The sequence below is a fragment of the Archocentrus centrarchus genome, chromosome 13, assembly GCF_007364275.1.
Source record: "Archocentrus centrarchus isolate MPI-CPG fArcCen1 chromosome 13, fArcCen1, whole genome shotgun sequence".
NCBI classification, from domain to species: domain Eukaryota; kingdom Metazoa; phylum Chordata; class Actinopteri; order Cichliformes; family Cichlidae; genus Archocentrus; species Archocentrus centrarchus.
Genome location: NC_044358.1, coordinates 39,426,948 through 39,445,150, shown reverse-complemented (window position 1 = coordinate 39,445,150; position 18,203 = coordinate 39,426,948). Strand labels below are relative to the sequence as shown.

At 43.8% G+C, this 18,203-nt stretch overlaps 1 protein-coding gene across 2 annotated transcripts in view; it reads left to right on the top strand.

Annotated features, from left to right (window-relative positions):
* The first annotated feature begins 195 nt into the window (after nucleotides 1-195).
* Nucleotides 196-18,203, top strand: part of dpf1 (double PHD fingers 1) — a 39,730-nt gene continuing 21,722 nt past the window's right edge. The window contains exons 1-6 of one of the 2 annotated variants that reach the window (XM_030744197.1): nucleotides 196-401; nucleotides 12,575-12,604; nucleotides 13,189-13,349; nucleotides 15,194-15,301; nucleotides 15,820-15,947; nucleotides 17,190-17,279. In XM_030744197.1, coding sequence (XP_030600057.1) covers nucleotides 196-401; nucleotides 12,575-12,604; nucleotides 13,189-13,349; nucleotides 15,194-15,301; nucleotides 15,820-15,947; nucleotides 17,190-17,279 — 723 coding nt within the window. The remainder of the gene's footprint in view (nucleotides 402-12,574; nucleotides 12,605-13,188; nucleotides 13,350-15,193; nucleotides 15,302-15,819; nucleotides 15,948-17,189; nucleotides 17,280-18,203) is intronic. The other variant, XR_004020779.1, reaches the window with a different exon arrangement.

The following is an 18,203-nucleotide window of genomic DNA, read 5'->3' as shown; positions in this document are numbered from 1 at the left end:
AGGGAACAATGCTTAGGAGAGACTGACAGGCAGTCCTGCAACCCAACCTTGACATAACTGTGGACGTTTTTTTTCTTTTCTATAAATTCGGATAGGGGGGATGGCTTTGCCCTAACAAGTTCGAGGCGGGACCGTGGTCCACTTAAACCGCTACCCCCGCTGGTACTTGTAGTGCTCTCTTCCTCGGCACGTTTCATGTTGACATGTATAAAAACTACACTTCCCCAAAGCTGTCACGGAGCGCTCCCGCCTCCCATTGGCTGGCCGCTCCAGCCGCAGCCCCAGAGAATGAATGAAATTGAAATAGCTGCTACATTACATGTACAATACCGGGCTCTGCAGTGTTGCATTCTATCATACTATATCAAAATGGCCACAGCGGTACAGAACCCCCTCAAATCGTAAGTACAACACGTTTCCTGAGTGTTTGCGCTTTCTTGTATTTGTGCATGCTGTCAGTGCAATTTAAGCCCCTTAATTTCCCAGATATTTTCCAGCATGATTGCCAACACGTCTATATGCATGCAGTGCATACAGCAGAGAATGAGATAATATCAGGAGACGCGAATCAGCCCCGAAGAAAAGTTAGATTTAAAGCCGTTGGTTGTTTTTGTTTTCTTTCTTTTTTTTTCTTTTTTCTTTTTTTTTTTTTTGGCATGAGTGGGGGGGGGGAGGATTATTGCGCGCTCCGATGCAGTTCATATAATCATTTCCCTGAGCCAACAGCAGCGTGTGTGCAGGGATATGGAGGAATGCTGGAGGTAGATTTGGGTGACCCGGTATGTCCCTTGCCAGTGTAGCCAGCCAAGATCACGGCCAAAGCCAGGCTGGAGTGGGCAAGCTGTCCGGGAGGAAGGGGGCTTAGATGGCTTTACAATACCTGTGTGTACATTTTTTTGGACAGAGAGGGGGTAAACAGGTAGACAGAATGAAGTGCACCGTTCCCGGGTTTTAGGCTGCAACGTTACCTTTACTGCCGGACCTCTCGGAAACGTATAGTGCGAGGTAAATACGCTCGTCCGAGACTTGCTTTCATCTTCAGCTCTTACAATAAAGCCTAGAATACAAACTAAATCCCCAGCGCTTTACATTTAGTGTAGCTACATCACAGCGGACATTTACTTCCACTAAGGGATTTTAAAGCGGCGGGTTTCCCGTGAAGTTTCTTCCCTGATGATCCCCTTTGTGCAGTTTTTTTTGTTTTTTTGTTTTCTGAGACTGGTTTCAGCGGAATGCAGACGCCTGCTGCCCGCCTCGGCTCCCGGCCAAAAAGGTGGCTGATGTGCGTCTGTCAGCGGGTAACCACATTCAGCCAAAAAACCACAACAAACCAATAGCTCGAGTACCTTGGAGTGTTTGAGCACTAAATGCTCCAGCTTAGACAGTTTGAAACAAAGAAAAGTCACTAGACCTATGTGCAAAAAAAAAAAAAAAAAAAAGGGGGGGGGGGGGGGGGCATCAGATGCTGTGCAGGTTTTACCTGAGAAGGGATATAGCGTCTGCATGCCTGTCTGTCTGTCAGCTTCTCTGAGAGGCGACATTTCGTGCAATTCCATGAACGACTGCCCTGTAGTGCCTGCTTTGAAGAGCTCCTCACAGGAAAGAGAGGGAACCGGATTTGTAATGGTGCTGATTGGTCAACTGCCCTGATTGACTGTGATGGTATTTTGGTGTTGTGGCTCAAGGTAGTTGTATTAAAACATAACACAGACCTCAATAACAGCAAAAGATGGAGGAGCTGAATCATTTTAAGGTTTATTTATGCTCTAAAAGGCAGGTATGTGGTAATGTTGATGACGGGACAGGAATGGACAGGTGAAAAAGGATGGAGGCTGTAATGTAAAACCTTTGAGTTGAGAGCCCTCTCCTCTCCTCTCCTCTCCTCTCCTCTCCTCTCCTCTCCTCTCCTCTCCTCTCCTCTCCTCTCCTCTCCTCTCCTCTCCTCTCCTCTCCTCTCCTCTCCTCCATAGGATGCTCATCCAAGCAAAGAAAAAGTGTGGCCAGATTGCTCCCAGAGGCCCTCAGTGGCACCATGTCAGGGGATTAAATTGACTCATTTGCATGGCGTATACACCAAGACAGAGAGAGAACACAGACTTTGGTATGAGGAGGAGAATAGGATAAGAAAAAGTGTACAAAGACTGCAGAGTAAATGGTTAGACAGAGTGACTAATGAACTACTGCCCAATTTTGAGTGGTTTACATTAATTTTTAAGTGCTTAAAGTTAGACAAGTTGGCCCTCCAGATTGCCAGCCAGTATCAACCATGCAGGGATGCTGGATTCTGGAAAGCATGTGAGGAGAGATAGAGCTGGATGTATTTATTTATTACACAAGGCCACAGCAATCAAAGCTGCCTTTAATATCTCACCAACTGTATAAATGCCATCATTACGCAGTGTGGGTTTAACTATGTTCCAGTTACCGCTCTGCAATGGGCTTTTAAACAAGCCCTGGTAATTAGCATGTCTACAAACAAACTTGCTATTAGAGGCTTACAAATTAGAGGCCCATCCAGTAAAATGGGCCAAACAACCAGCAAAATTTGGTTTGAAGTCGGCCCTAATAGGGTGGCAGGTCGTTGCGTCCGTAAATGTCCTCAAACCTTGATGAATCTCTGCAGTAAATTGCAATTAATTCAGTGTATATAAATTCTCTTGGAAGCAGTTGATCAGCACTGTCCACCCAGGTGTGAGTGGGACACTGTGACAGCCAGTCAATGTGCGTGGAAGTACAGTGGAAGGTTCGTGTGCACGTGAGAGCAAATGAGTGGAGGAGAACAGCGAGCTCCAATCTGCTGGGCATTTCCCTACCAGCCCCTCTCCCTGTCTACCTCTCCCTCTCTCTGTCTCTCTCTCTGCTGGATTAGAGACTTGTTTAATCTCTCTTTCTCCCCCTTTGCTCTCTTTCTCCCTCCATCTCCCCCTTTACTTCCTCTCTGTCCTCCCATCACCCCGCTGCCCTCTCTTCCACTATATGCCTCCCTCCTTCTTCGTCACTTTCCCCATCCATCACTTTTTTTCGCCATCTCCTTTTCTGCTCAGCCATTTCCCTTTCTGTCTTTTTTTTTTTCCATCTTCCTTCTTTTCGGCCTCAAACCATCTGAGCCCTCGTGCTCCCCCACCTCTCCCCTCCTCCCCACCACTCTTCTTTACATTGTGAATCAAGGCATGTCACTCTTTTAATAAACTATAGCGATGGGACATTTCTATGCATTCTCTCGGATCCCTTGAAACCTTGTTAAATAGCTTACAGCTAAGCGTTCCTTAAGATGGATATAGTGTAGATTTGGACCATCTACTGCCAAGAAGGGCTTTTAGTATACTGTCACCACATTATATAATGTTTCACAAGAGTTATGGTGTTTACAAAGACACTATGAATATTTGGCTTCTAAGTGCTTGCTTATAATTCATCTTTAAAACCCTTTAAAGATGAAAATCTTTTGGGAGGAAAGTACAATTAAATGAAATTCTGACTTTGCGGCAATCACTTTAAAGGCACAGGTGGCAGAATTTATCAAAACGACAGTGGATGTCGCATATATTTCAACGATATTACTTCCCTGTGCTGGTTAGAGAGGGAGATGTAGATAATCGCGGGCTGTGGTATTGGCAGCAGTCGTGGTGGCAGGGCCCTATATGATATTATTTCTGCCCTGCCTGACTGAGCCGAGCTAAATGAGTTCCATGTAATAACCGGCTCTGTGTGCAAACAGCCCCGTGTGATGGCTGAAGCCACAGCCTGAGCATCCATTTCTAGATCTTTCTTTCTCCTTTCAATCTCTCCCTTTCATTCCCTCACTCGCTCATTTGTGTGGCATCACCCGTGTGTACGGAGGCACACACATACAGATGCACAGACAGGAAGGGACACACACACACACTGTTGCACTCTCTCATTTCCTCTCTTCCTCTCAGTTTTTTCTTTATTCGTATGGGAGTAAGCCTGAGGTCTGATGTTTTTAAGGGTATTTCTTTTTCCGACTTCTTCCTTTCATCATCCCCTTATTTAGACTTTCTATCTGTTTTACTTTTTTTTATGAAGACAGGATAGAGAGAAACACAGAGAGAGAGAGAGAGAAAGAGAGAGACATAGATAAGTATTTTTAGCTCTATGACCTATTTCTCCAGTGCTACCTAACTGACTGTCAGTCAGCTGCACTGCTTTGGGACCTTGCGTGATTTCCAGCTAGGAAATTTGGAATTTGTAGTTCTGTTTGGTTGTAAATTGAAGTCCAAAGCAAAGGCGTGGTAGAAAAGGAATAGAATATATTAAGCCAAATACCCTCTCCTCTCCTCTCCTCTCCTCTCCTCTCCTCTCCTCTCCTCTCCTCTCCTCTCCTCTCCTCTCCTCTCCTCTCCTCTCCTCTCCTCTCCTCTCCTCTCCTCTCCTCTCCTCTCCTCTCCTCTCCTCTCCTCTCCTCAACATTATTTCTTCTCTCTTGTCAGTCCCCATTTATATTATTCCCAGTGTCTGTGCGTGTCCACTGGTTCCCTATCAGGAGTTGTTGAGGGAGGAGTCAACAAAAACCAATGTCTGCTTTCCTCTGCAGCACTTTAATAAGGATGCACACTGGTGTGGGGAGGTGGGGTGGTGTATTTTATTTTTTTTTGGACGGGGGGAGCACTAATACACACGCACACACTTAACCACACATGCAGTCACACGTGCACACCCAGATACAGAGGTAGAGAATCCATCGCCATAATAAGAGGCCAAGTGCAGTGGTGATAAATCTCACCTGAAGGAGCTGTTCAGAGGCAGATTGCCTTACCCTGATGTACTGCCCTCAATACACACTGCAGCTAGCTATGGGTTATATACACCCACACGAAGGGATGTATGCACACACAAACACAAACTGTCAGCATGCATAAATAGGTATGCACGAATGATAACCACATGCATATGTAGAGACAGACACATGCAAACAGCAATCATGAACGGACACATGCACAGAAAGGCCTGCAATTCACAGATTTCTCAGACTCTCACATAACCACACCCAGTGGACTGTGAGGCAGAAGCACATGGGAAAAGACACACAACTCTTCATTAAAATCACATACAGCAGGTAACACAAAGCGCTGACAGAAATGACATGATCTGTTGCACGGCCCTGCCTGTTTCTGCCTTCCTTTGTCAGATCTCTCGTCATGTTCAAATATGCAAACAGTCAGTTGCAGATACACACTCACAGACACACAGACACACAGGCACAAACACACACACACATACACACATGGCCAGACCCAATGCTGTGACAGTCATTCGAGGAAACTGACGTTTTCCAGCTGGTAGTGTGGCAGACGTCCGCTCCTGCACAGACGCAGCCACACTCACACTCCTGTCTGTCCATCTGTCTGTCTGTCACTGTCAAACCGAATGTGCGGCCTCTTTGTCTTTTCTGACTGGCATGCACTGTGTCAGACACACACACACACACACACACACACACACACACACACACACACACACACACACACACACACACACACACACACGTTTTCATTAACCTGCATATAGGATTAGGATTGCATTAGTGCACTCTAATATGTGGGTCTTAATGTTTCACCCTTTTTACTGTTGATCTGTCTTTGCTAGCCAACATCTCTCCACAATACTTCATCAATATGCATGCATATCTGCTAGTGTGTGTTCATGGGCTGCTGCCCTCAGATATTTAAGCAGCCTGGCCTAGATATGCTGTATACAAATATATATATATATATATATATATATATATATATATATATATATATATATATATATATATATATATATATATATATATATATATATGCACACACTGGAGCCTTGCAATCTTCTGAAGAACAGAAAAAATGTGTTGCTGTGCACAAGCACACATACACAGATTGAAAGAAGGGAGAAAAAAGACAAATCATTCGACTGAGAGAGAGAGCGAGAGAGAGAGAGGGAGAGAGAGAGAGAGAGAGAGAGAGGAGGAGGAGAGTGGAAAAGAAATTGAATTGGGGATGGTGAGGGTGGAGGGGCATGGGGGGGAGGTGAATTGGTAAGGGTGATATTGCATAGTTTAATCTGTTGAGTTCAACCATGGAGGGGCTGGGGTGGGGGAAGGGGAGGCACAGAACAGTAGTAGGCCGCCTGATATTAGTTCTCCACTGTGAACACACACACACACAAATCTCTGTGGGCTGGCGTGTGTGTGTGCGCACGCACAGATGGACAATGGTGGATAGGACAGGTGTGTGGACAGGTGCACAGGCTTGAGTATGTAAGCACAAGTGTTTCTACAGGCTCAAAACTAACTGAGAGGCGCGCACACAGCTACCAGCCACGCTGTCGGCAGCATTTGCTAACAAATCTTAAGTGCAGAACACAATCTGCCCTCAGCCCTCAAAAAACCATTTACATGTGAACTACTTCATTTCCTTACAGTTTAATTACCTAATTTCACCCAGTTGGAAACCACCATTGAAATGAAATCCTTTGTTGGCTTGGACGTTTCCTGTAATTGTGGACTTAGTCCTATGATTTCCTCATATTTCTCTTTGGTTTTTCCAATAATGTGACTTCACCTCTAGGGGGAGCCCTCTGTTTCCCTATTGGTTGGCGAACCAGCTAATTGGTGTGGTTAATTGCACCATAATAGCAAACGCTGGCGGCGGTGTACGTGTGCTTGAGCGCCAAAGCAAGAGTGGACTGAGGGCTCAGTATGTGCTGAAGTGGACTGCTTCTGCTGGATGGGACTTGAGGGATCACGGAGAGATTTAGACAATGGCTTACCCAGGGTGGTCCTGGTGGGGTGGCTGTGCTTTTTAGGATGGTTCTGTATCTAGCGCCTGTCAGCTGCACCAGTGTGTTTATTTGTCTGCGTGCTCCCAGTGATACCAGTTTCTTCAGTGTTTTCATGGAGGCCTCTCCCTCCCTGCTGTTTGCTTAGTGCAGACTGAGGCAGACAGCTCAGTGTGGGCTTAGGATTCATACACACATATACACACAAACACACAGTCTGCACGCTCCAGGCACTCTCATTCTCTTTTCTTATCTAATCTTGAGCCTGTATTTGTATGTGTGGCTAAAGGTTCATATTATTACTGCCTGTGCATGCATGCCTCTTCTCTGTCTGCATGCCTCCTCTTTGTTGTGCCTAAATACTGCTTGTACAAATGCATATAACTCCCTTTGGTTGCATTACTTTATGCATGTCTGCGTGCATGCATGTGTGCACAGGTGTCCTTTCTGTTTTTGTGCCCTTGCATAGTGCGGATCTGCTTGATTGTCATTTCTGTCATGTCTGCCTGGACATTTTTGGTAGTCAGCTCCAGTTTGTAGGAGAGCTGGCTCCATGCCAGTTCATTACTAAAGCGGCTACTATTTCGCCCTGCTCTTACGAGTCTGTTTGTATCCATTAGTGTAAAATATAGCTGAAATAAACCTGAAATAGAAATACATATTGAAAAAATATCACCAGTGAAAACAATTGGAATTGTAAAATTAGTTTTCACGCTGATTGAGGCATATAACCCCTGTTCGTGTGTGTGGATGTGGAATCAGGTTTCGGCTTTCCTTAATCGGCTGTGTGGTTTGATGATAGGCAGTTTGGTTTCTCTGTGCTTTTCCCAGCGGTCTGTGTTTTCACCAACTGCTTGGCTGGTATAGGACCACAGTGGCCACAAGCCAGAGAGGTGCAGATGTTTCCCTGTCTGTGCTAAACATCTGTCTAGAAAAGGGGTGTCAAATGTAAAGCGAGGGGCCCAGATCTGGCTCGCCAAAGGGTCACATTTGGCCCACTGGATGGGTCTCTACCTACCAGCCTTATTATACAGGAGTGAAAATGTAAAGAGAAAGATAAAAACATTCCTAGAACCTGATAAGTAATTTGAATCATAAAATTAAAAAAACATTATTGTAATTCTATATGTGAAGATTCTGCACCTTTGCATCAGTGTACATGTAATGACAGCAGACGCCATGAATGTGGAAAAACAGAGATACACAGTTGAGGTTGCATTAAATTTTTAAGATATCTTAGGATATTTATCTGTTTTTTAAGTGAAATCATTCATTGAATGACAAAATAATTTAACAACAAATAATAACTTCCCCTGAGATGAGATTGTGGATAAAAGTGGAAGAAATGACCTTCCTCCAATAGAGAAAGGGTCATTGTTGAGGGGCTCAGAGTAGAGCCGCTCCCCCGCCACATAGAAAGGAACCACTTGAGTTAGTGTGGGCATCTGACTCCTGGACATCTCCTAGGTGAGTTGTTTCTTTCATGTCCAGCTGGGAGGAAGCCCTGGGGTAGACTCAGGACGTGCTGGAGAGATTATGTGCCCTGGCTGGCTTGGGAATTACTTGGCATCCCAGTAGAGCTGGAGGAGGTGGTCAGGGAGGGGGAAGTCTTGGCTTTGCATAACCCGGACCCTGATAAGTGGCAGAAGATGGATAGATGGATGATGCTTTCTTTTGTCTGGCATTTTTTAAGAGAGAGGGGTAATGGGTGTATTTTACTTATACCTATGCTTTCATCTTTTTTAGCTATGCCCCAGGTGAATGTTTTCTTCTTCTGGTCTGGCCCACTTAGGGTTTAAATTGGGCCAAATATGGTCCATGAACTAAAAGGAGTCATCCTGGTCTAAACGCTTTCTTCCTTATTGATGGTAAAAAAAAAATAGTTAAGCATTTTGGGAAATGGCTCCTTTTCTCTTGATACCTTTTGTTACGTTACAATGGATCCGTGCTACTTGTTTTCAGTCTGAGATAAGCTGACAATCACCTGGCTACAACTTAATATAACAAACAGTTCTTTCTGTCATGAGCGGCTTTTAAAGCGCTGTCTGTGTTGCACCTGCAGATCCACAAGGGAGCACAGGGTGTCCTTTGCTGAATTGAGAACAGCTTTTTCTTTTTCAATTTCACTGCTATTCAGATTTAATATTCTTTTTATCAAGCTGGCCGGCACAAAGGGAGATAGAATTTAAGGCAATATTTGGCGATCACACTTTTTCCTGCTGTTGCCGCCCACACAACGTGATTTCTGAATCAAATCTAAGAGCCAACGATTATTACTTTTCAAATCGATGTTGAAAGTCTGACAAACACTCGTTTGTATTTGCAGCTGAATTAGGGGTTTCACTCTCCGGAGAAATGTTTGTGAAGGCCTTTTTTTTTTAAACTACAGAGAGCTCAAAAATAAAGAAGTGTCCGAAATAAGCCCCTGCTCTGCTACAGTAGGGATCAGTACCTCCAATATAAATATATATATAAATTCTTGTCTCTTGCTCCCAAACTTTCTTTTTTTCCCCCCCTGTATATCTGCCTCTCTCTTCCTGGATGTCACTTTCTCCTGTCTCACGTTCTCTCCTTGGCCCATCTCACCCTGTGTCCTCTCTTTCTTCAAGTGTCGTCTCCCGGCTTTCACCGTGGGTATCTCCCCTCAGCTCAGCTCTTCTGCTGTACGAGCCTTCAAACTGGCAAACAGTCATGCGGCTCTCCTATCACAATATAATGAGATTGCAAGCGCCCAAATTGAAAGAAGCCATTTTCTACAGCTGTCAACTTATTATCGAGGAGGGACCGACTTATTCTGGTGCCTCTGGAGAGAGGAGAGAGGGATGGAGGTGATGGAGAGATGGAAGGGAGCAGGTTTAAAGGGTGGAGGGGCGGGGGGGATGTGGGGAGCTCAGGGGCGAGCTGTTTTACATTTAATATTTTCCTCTTTCCGCTCTCTCTCTATCTTTTCAGTATGGTCACTAGTGCAGCCTTGAAGTCCGGGTCTTTTATTCAGCATGTTCCTGTTAATATTTTAAACAGCACCATGTCAGGCTTTCTAGGCCTGCGTCGTTTGAACGTATGTGCCTGTTTGAGCACCTCTCATTGAGTGTGAGTGTTTATTCTTCATCCTCATGACTATTTATACAAACAGCAGGTACTGTATATTTGTCTCTGAGGGAATGGATTTCTCTGTTTTGGCCAGGCTTCTCCTGGCCCATTTAAAATTCAGGCATTTAGGTGCTGCTTTTATCTGCGGCACCTTCTAATGGGAGAGCAGTGTCCGACAGGCTGGGTGGATCTAACCTGCTATTTTCTGGACAGGCCTCTGGCATGCTCCATTTTTTATTTGTTTATTGTAAACTGCAGGAAAGAGCACCGGCACAGCTCTAAAGCAAAGTGAAACGTGGTGACGCACCTTTAACGTGGCCACGAAATGCTTCGATGGTCGTAGATGCGCGGCCAACTGCAGGCGCCGAGCTGGAGAGAGGCATATTCTCTTCAGCAGAAGGGGAGCAGGAGCTCATTCACAAAGACACGTTAACAGACACGAGCGCAGCAGCGACGCCCTGCTCGCATCCTTTAAATGTCATGCGTTGGCCCAAATGGTTGCAGAGCTGGTTTAGGAGGTTTTGAAGATTCAGTGCACAAGCTGTCAGATCTCACAAGCATCTGCTGGGTCTGATGGCAGTGCTGAGTTTGTTCTTATTTCCAACCAGGACAGCTGATTCTACTTGACATTGTCACAAGAGGGTTTTCCCTCATCTTTCAGCCCTAATTCTGCTTTCATTCTGCGTTGATTGGGGCTATATGCTCTGTTTGTGCCTCCACACTGTGGTGTAGTGTGATGCCAGTCCAGCTTCTATTAATGAGCCCAGCTTGTGAGTTGGTTTCTTTATTGACTGCCAGTTAGTAGGTTTCTTAAATATTTAACAGCTTTCAGTAAAGTTTGTCAGAATGAGTCTAAATTCTTTATTTTTTCTTTAATTAATTGCCAGATTAATTTAGATGCAGTCAGCTTTTTTAAAGGGTGAAAACCAAAAAGCAAAAGGTTTAACATTAAGAATTGACTTGACTTGTGGGTTTCATGAGAGGATAGTCTGATAGGAGACAGTCCCCACAAGAAGAACAACAGCATCAGCATCCCCAACAAACAACAGGACAAAGATCTCTAGTGACCACTGTATTTCATGTGGGATGAGTGGGGGAAGTAACATCCTTTCTCAAACCATCGATTCTGACATAAATAGGAGGTAACATAGAAATTGCTAATGCCGTTTATGCTTTTACTCTGTTTGGGTTGCAGCCCTAAATAATGTGATCAGTAACACCTGAGTTTACCTGCTGTTTTATGTCAATATGGCTGCTGTGATAAATGTCAAAGTCCAAATATAGGACAGGTCGAGATGGCTGGGTCATCTACAAAATATTAAACTTTAACACAAGAGATGGACGTTAATTTTCCATATCCAAAACACAGTCAAGATAATATTTTTTTAAGCTTCACCTTGTAATTATTAACGTAACCAGAGATGACAGGGGTTCTTTAACCTTTTAAAAGTTAAAAAAAAAGAAAGAAAGATAAAAGTAATCCTTTTATCCCATGCCACAATGTTTCCATAAACGCTTGTGTGAGTTCTTCTGAAGGGCATTGTCTAATTTAGTGAATCGTTGAAAGGTACGTGTAGCCTGTTTAAAGTGAAGCTTCATCAGCTTTACACACCAAAGTCAGTCGACAGGTGTTTGGGGAGCATATGTGTTGGGAAAAAAAAAAAGCCTTTTGTGCCTCCAAAGGGACTCGAGTGATGTCCTTTGAGTCAGCATCAGGTGGGGCTGCAGACTAAAATAAAACTGAAAGTTAAAAAAAAAAAATGTTGCGGGTGTTAAAATGAACTTACTATTCCTCGTGGCCTGCTCCTCTTCTGTGCTTGAGGCTAGACGCTCAAGGCTACATTGGCCATTACTAACATAACACACAGAATCTCTGAAGTGAGCTGCCGAAGGTCAAATTGCATTGTGGAAAATGGGGGGTGCCAGGTTGTGACAAGACAGAATTACAGTGGAAGAAAAAAAAGAGTGTTTCTGGCTCTGCTGCGTGCATTTTGATTTTTCTTTCTTTTTTTTTTTTAAAGCCTTTATGAGTCTGGCAGTGTCAAAGGAGGGCAATGCCACATCAGTGGAGCAAAACTGCATTGTGCAATTACAAACAAATTTTACACAAATCCACATCTCCTCAGAGCTTTCTTGCGAAATGAATCAATCAATTAATCAGTCACGCCCTTTAGTGGCTGCAGAGGAAAAGAAAAAAAAAGTCAACAAATTGCTACCAACTGCTACCCGGCACTGTCTTTGTGAGCTTGCTGCTGGCCCTTGATGTGTGTATGCGTGCGTGCACGCAGCTTTGTGTGTCCTGTATCTACCGTCTGTATAGTAGAGTGACCTTGATGTCTGTACTCAGCAGGAAGACACTAGAGAGGAGTGATTAACAGAAGAGAGACAAAAAGAGGAGAGAGAGAAGTGCAAGGAAAGATGAAAATATAAAACACAAAGGAAAAAAATGAAGAACAGCAGGAGAACAGGGGGAGTGTGAAAGTTAAACACGCAAGTAAAAAAAGAAAAAGAAAAACAGACTTATTTTTGAAAAAAAAGTGAACGAGTGAGAGAGCGAGGGAAATGAGTTATGAAAAAATGAGAAGCCAAATGAACGGGGTGGGGGGGTGGGGTGGGATAGGGTGGGATGGGGTGGAGGAGTGACTCACCACACATCTACTCATATTTTTCCTTCTTCTTCTTCTGCTTCTTCTGCTCCCTACAGGCAATCTGGAGGTGCAGTCATCAAGAACAGGTAAGGAAGGGGGTGAGAGGGGGTGGGGTTGACTGAAAGGAGAAGAACATTCCACTGAATGTTAATCAAACTCACACTTATACAGGTGGGAAAATACCATGCACACATTGTTCTAGCAGTGAGAAAAAAGTGTTATATACTCTTTTACTGTACAGTCTGTGCGTGTGTGTGTGTATGTGTGTGCGCGCGCACACGCACGTTTGTGAGTGTGGTGTTAACAGTGAGTGGTCACCAGCCTGTCTGCTGTGACCCAGGTTAATAGGACTGTGCATCTCCACGGCTCGCCTACACACACATATACACATAAGCACAAAGACTGCAGCTGTCCATGACTATGCACACACTGCCCCTTTTGACTTACACACATGCACTCGTGTGTTTGGGTGTGCGTAAGCTTCACGCTGCACACTTGCTCTACACCTTCCTGTGAAAGTTCACCTGAAAGCCTTCCTCTTATTGACTCACACACATGGCAGGTTTTGGGTTTTCTGCTAATACTGAACCTCCCCTTGTCCTTCACATTTGACCCCTCCCTCCCGACCTCCTTCCCTCTCTCTTTTTCCTCCCCCCTTGCTCTGACTCAGTCTCGGAGAGGAGTTTTATAAGGAGGCCATTGAACACTGTCGCAGCTACAATGCCCGTCTGTGTGCAGAGCGCTCCATGCGGCTCCCCTTCCTGGACTCCCAGACCGGGGTGGCCCAGAGCAACTGTTACATCTGGATGGAGAAGAACCACCGTGGACCAGGTGTGTGTGTGTGTGTGTGTGTGTGTGTGTTTAGTGCTTCCGGCTGTAGCTCGAGAAGCCCACCAGAGTGTTCTTCTTGTTCTCCTCCTATGTTGTTGTGTGTGTGTTGCGTATGCCAGCTGTTGTATTCTCTCCACTCACTCATCACGCTGCTTCCTTCCTTCCGTCCTCGGCTCTGCTTGTTTCCATCTTTCCTCTTCATGCCTCCCACTTCTCACACCTTAACTTTTTTCCCCAAAGGGTGTCTCCTCATTGCTTTTTCTTTCTTTGTACCATCAGTGTATTTTGGCACCGAATCAGACACCCCTGTAGGCAACGCTGCGCCGCTGGCACCAGCTATTCCAGAGACAACACACTTATGTGCACGTACTTGTGTGTAATGTGCGATGCATTAACCATTTTAGTGTGTACAAATTTTTCTTTTGCTTTGTCTGTGAGTCACTTTTAGATAAAACTTTGTTTTAATAGAAACTAAATGAAAATTGGACTGATGATTTGAATTTCTTTAATTGAAATTGGATATTTTTCTCTTTGTAGCCTTGAAGTTATTTTTCTTTGATTAATTTCAGTATTTTTTGTCAGTGGCCAACTAATGATTAACCAAATTGCCACATTTTCCTAAACCAGCAAACAAAACTTAATTGTTTTGATTTGAAAAAATGTTTATTCTCCACACTTTTCCCTCCTGATATCCTGTCCGATGTGAAGCTGTGCTCAGGTTATCCACTCACTCATACAGTTAGCTGAGTGTCTTTTTTTTGCATCATACTGTGTAACATTTTGTGTTATGTTTTTTGTATCACGTGTGCATTGTCAGTTTGTAGTTTGAACTACTTTATCTAAATTTGTTTACCAAAGTAGAATTTCCACCTAGCGTAGTTTTACTGTAGTTTGCGTACTTCTGCTCTGCAGTTATTGAGTTTTTGTAAAACTATCAAAACTATTAAAACGGTTTTGATTCAAAGCAGTTTCCCAATAGTGGCAACGTTTGGATGAATTATTGTGGAAACTGGTCTACACATAAATGCAGGGGCAACAGTAGGTAACACAAAAGGCCAGTGGTCCCTCTAGTGTTCACCCCAACAATGCTATTTGGACTAGAGTTGCACCAATCTCACTGCCCAGCATAGATAGGACCAGTGATGAATTTACTCGACTCCTTTACTGAAGTATAGTTTTAATGTACTTGTACTTTAAGTATTTCTGCGTTATACTGTTTTATTCTTCTATTCCGCTACATTCTGGATGCAACACCTGTATGTTGCACCCCATACAACATACAACATAAAGCCTTAGTTTCTTCTTCTTTTGTAGATTATGAAAATAAGTCAAGCAGTATATAAGTAATTAGCTGTAATATAAAAGTTATATACACATTAATGAATCAATAATAATCACCCAATAATAAAGGGACATTCTGCATAATGAATACTTTAAGTAAAACTTTTGTACTCCTACTTAAGAATGATGGCTTGCAGTTAAAAGGTCTAAATGCTTCTTTCACCACTATTTACCACCTTCCATATAACACCATGTGTGTTGTGGCACTGCTCTGCACATGAACCGTAAAGATAAACTGAAATAACTAACCTGAAAAAAACAACAACAAAAAAAACAATGTTGCACGGCTGTGCCTAGAGTCGCTCACAGCCTCTGGATGTGGGCTCTCTAGTTAATGATGTAAAAGACCAAAATTAGTTTCTTGGTAATTTATTCCAGCACATCAGACTTTGACATGCCAGAATTATGATTATTTAATAACCTACTTTCATTCATGTGCTAATTAATGTATCAATCATGCTAGTGTGTCTTGTAACCAAGCTGTGTGTTCCTCTGTATTTCAGGTCACGCTCCAGGCCAGTTGTACACATATCCCGCTCGCTGTTGGCGCAAGAAGAGGCGGCTAAACATCTTGGAGGACCCACGGCTTGTGCCAATCGAGTTCAAGATAGGTGAGTAGGGAATGGGATGGAACAGTTTGAGAACTTTTACCCACTGAAAGAAACCGCGGGATCTCTCAGCTTTGTTAGGCGTGCTGGAAGTTGTACATAAATTCAGTGTCACTCAGGATATCAGGTTTCTTTGAAAACATTTTGGATGTTAGAACATAACTCTAGAGCTTCATGACTGTGTGGTGTCACTCACTTTTGTGGTGTGATCACGATTGGAAAAAACTTGAATCTCATACTTTTTCCTTAAATAACTTGGGTATTTTGTTATTTTACCAACATTTTACAGCAAGCAATTCATGCTTTGAGAAAAATTTAAAAAAGCAATTTCCCACAAATGATACACAATCACGTGACGCTAAAATGCACATCATCATTTCAGCCTACAGATGCTAAAAGTCACCGCACTTTCATGAACGAGCCAAATTTAGTTTCCTCGGGGCACTGTCAGCTCAACTGTGCATGCCAGCGTGAATCTGTGCTCTCTGCTGTTTTCTGATTGTAATCGTCTCATTCCACAGACTACGAGGCATCTTTAAAGAAGGAGGGGGGGATCCCAGACGGTCCCGTGCTGGAGTCGCTGCTCGCTGGGGAAACCCTGGACAAGAAGGTAGAAACCAAGGAAGAAGAGCCAATGAGCGAGTGTCAGGTGAGACGCTGCTTCCTCTTTCCTCCCGCTCTTATTTTCTCTCTCTCTCTCTGTAGTTCTTTCTTGTTCTCCGTGTCTTGTTGTTTTCTTCTTATGTCATGCTGTCTGTCTGTTTTTTATCTGTCTGTGTTTGCGTTTCTTTGTCTGTCTCCGCCTTTGTCTCTCTCTCAGAGCGTGAGTTTTGGCGGCGACACGGGCTCCCGCGGCTCTGACAGCTCCCTCCTGGCAACGAGCGTGCGCGTGCTTCCCATTGCTGCGCCGCAGCTTGTTGTTTTACAGGGATCCCGCTCGCTTTTTTTAGAGACCAACTTTGAAAATATTTTTCAATTTTTCTTTTTCGCATTAAAAGGAAACATAACTTATGAGCAAAAATTTAATGCCCATCTGTCTGGAGTATTTCACCAGCTAGAGGCTGCTGCTGTTGAACTCACACGGACAGCTAATCAATCAGCAGTTGAGTGAATAGCGCTCACAGTGGCCCTTTGAGAGCTAGAGTCGTGGTTAGGGCCTCTAATCCAGGGCTTCCCCTGACTCCAGCTCTTCAGCAGGCATGCATTACACTGTGTGTCCCATCTTAGCTCAAATACACAACTATTAGCACTTTACTCTTTCTTTCCGACAATATTTGAGCTCAGCGTCTGGGATATTCAACACACAGTTACATGAATATATATTTTAACAAAGCTGCTGTCTTTGTTAAAATAGATGTTTAGTCTTTTAAAACCTTCCTACCAAAAGAAGCTAAAAGCCTCTCATCCAAGAGGGGCACTCCACTGATTCTGCACACAGTGTTCAGTTTATTCATCACAATGAGCTCCGCACAGCCTGTGAAGTTTCTAATGAATAGGCTGCAATACATACTCAAGTGAAGCTTTTGTGGGGAAAAAAAAGAGGAGGACACAAAGAAGTCTGATGAAGAAGCTATCAAGTTTTGATATGGGAAATGTAAGTGTGTTTTTGGGGTCTGACCCAAAAGTTAGGGCATATCTGCCACTGCTGCACCTTTTGTTATTCTTTTATGCCCCCGCAGCAGTACCAAATTTCATGATGTACCTGTTTAATTGAGAAACCGTTGATTCAAATGTTGCCCAATTTTATTGCAGTGCAATGGTGAAAGTTTTGCTAAGAGCAGGAAGATTTCCAATTTACAAAGAAACAGGAAAGGAAAGACAAGGAAAGGAAAGGAAAGGAACTAACCTGCATGACAGTCCGCCTCGCTCTCTTTCTATATCTCATCCGTAGAAGCTGCTTGTTGGGGATTTCCCTCATGAGCTGGAGGTGGACGACATGGATGAAGATGTTCCGAAGCGCAAGAACCGTACCAAAGCACGAGTAAGACACCCCCCCACCCCCATCATTTTATTCTTAATTGACAAACCAGGAAAGGAATTGTTTGGTTGTCAGTGTGGAAAAGCAGAATCAGTAATAAACAAATGACCTACACAGAGCTCAGAGTTCTCGGGCCTGAATCTGTGTTCTGTCTGTAAGACATATAAAGGCACTGAGGCACTTTAAGACAGCAGCTCATCTTGTCAGTCTATAGCTACTGGAAACTTTTCATATGATAACTGTAAAATATAAATTGGGAAGCTTTTTTGTGCTTTCTCTGTGCACCAGACTTTGCAGTGAAGTGTCATTAGGCAAGCCAAAAGTTATTGCAAATAAATGCAACCAGATCCAGTGATTAAAATCATGCTGGGAAGACCTCTTTTATAACATCTTTGATTAGATCAGACACCCCCCCCCCCCCCCCCCCCCACACACACACACACACACACACACACACACACTCTTTTTGGGCATCCTATGGGAAGATAATCAAGTGTTAGCAATGCATTCTGAAAGTCCTCACACACAAACTCACACACACATACACACACTTACACATACACCAGGGTTGCTAATTGGAACTGTTGCTCCCCTGCTAGGTGTCATCAGCCCCCTCCTGCTGGAAGTGGAGCTTTACACTGAGAGCAGATGATTAGAATGCAAACGTGTGTGTGTGTGTGTGTGTGTGCGTGCGTGCGTGCGTGTGTGTGTGTGTGTATTCTTAAACACCTGATTGAGGACTTTGCTGTTGTGTTCTCTTTATTGTGTATGAGTGTGCATACAAAACTGAGTATGTAATAAGTATTGAAGTTCAAACTTTTATGAGTATTTTACACATGTTGTGTGTGTGTGTGTGTGTGTGTGTGTGGTGTGTGTGTGTGTGTGTGTGTGTGTGTGTGTGTGTGTGTGTGTGTGTGTGTGTGTGTG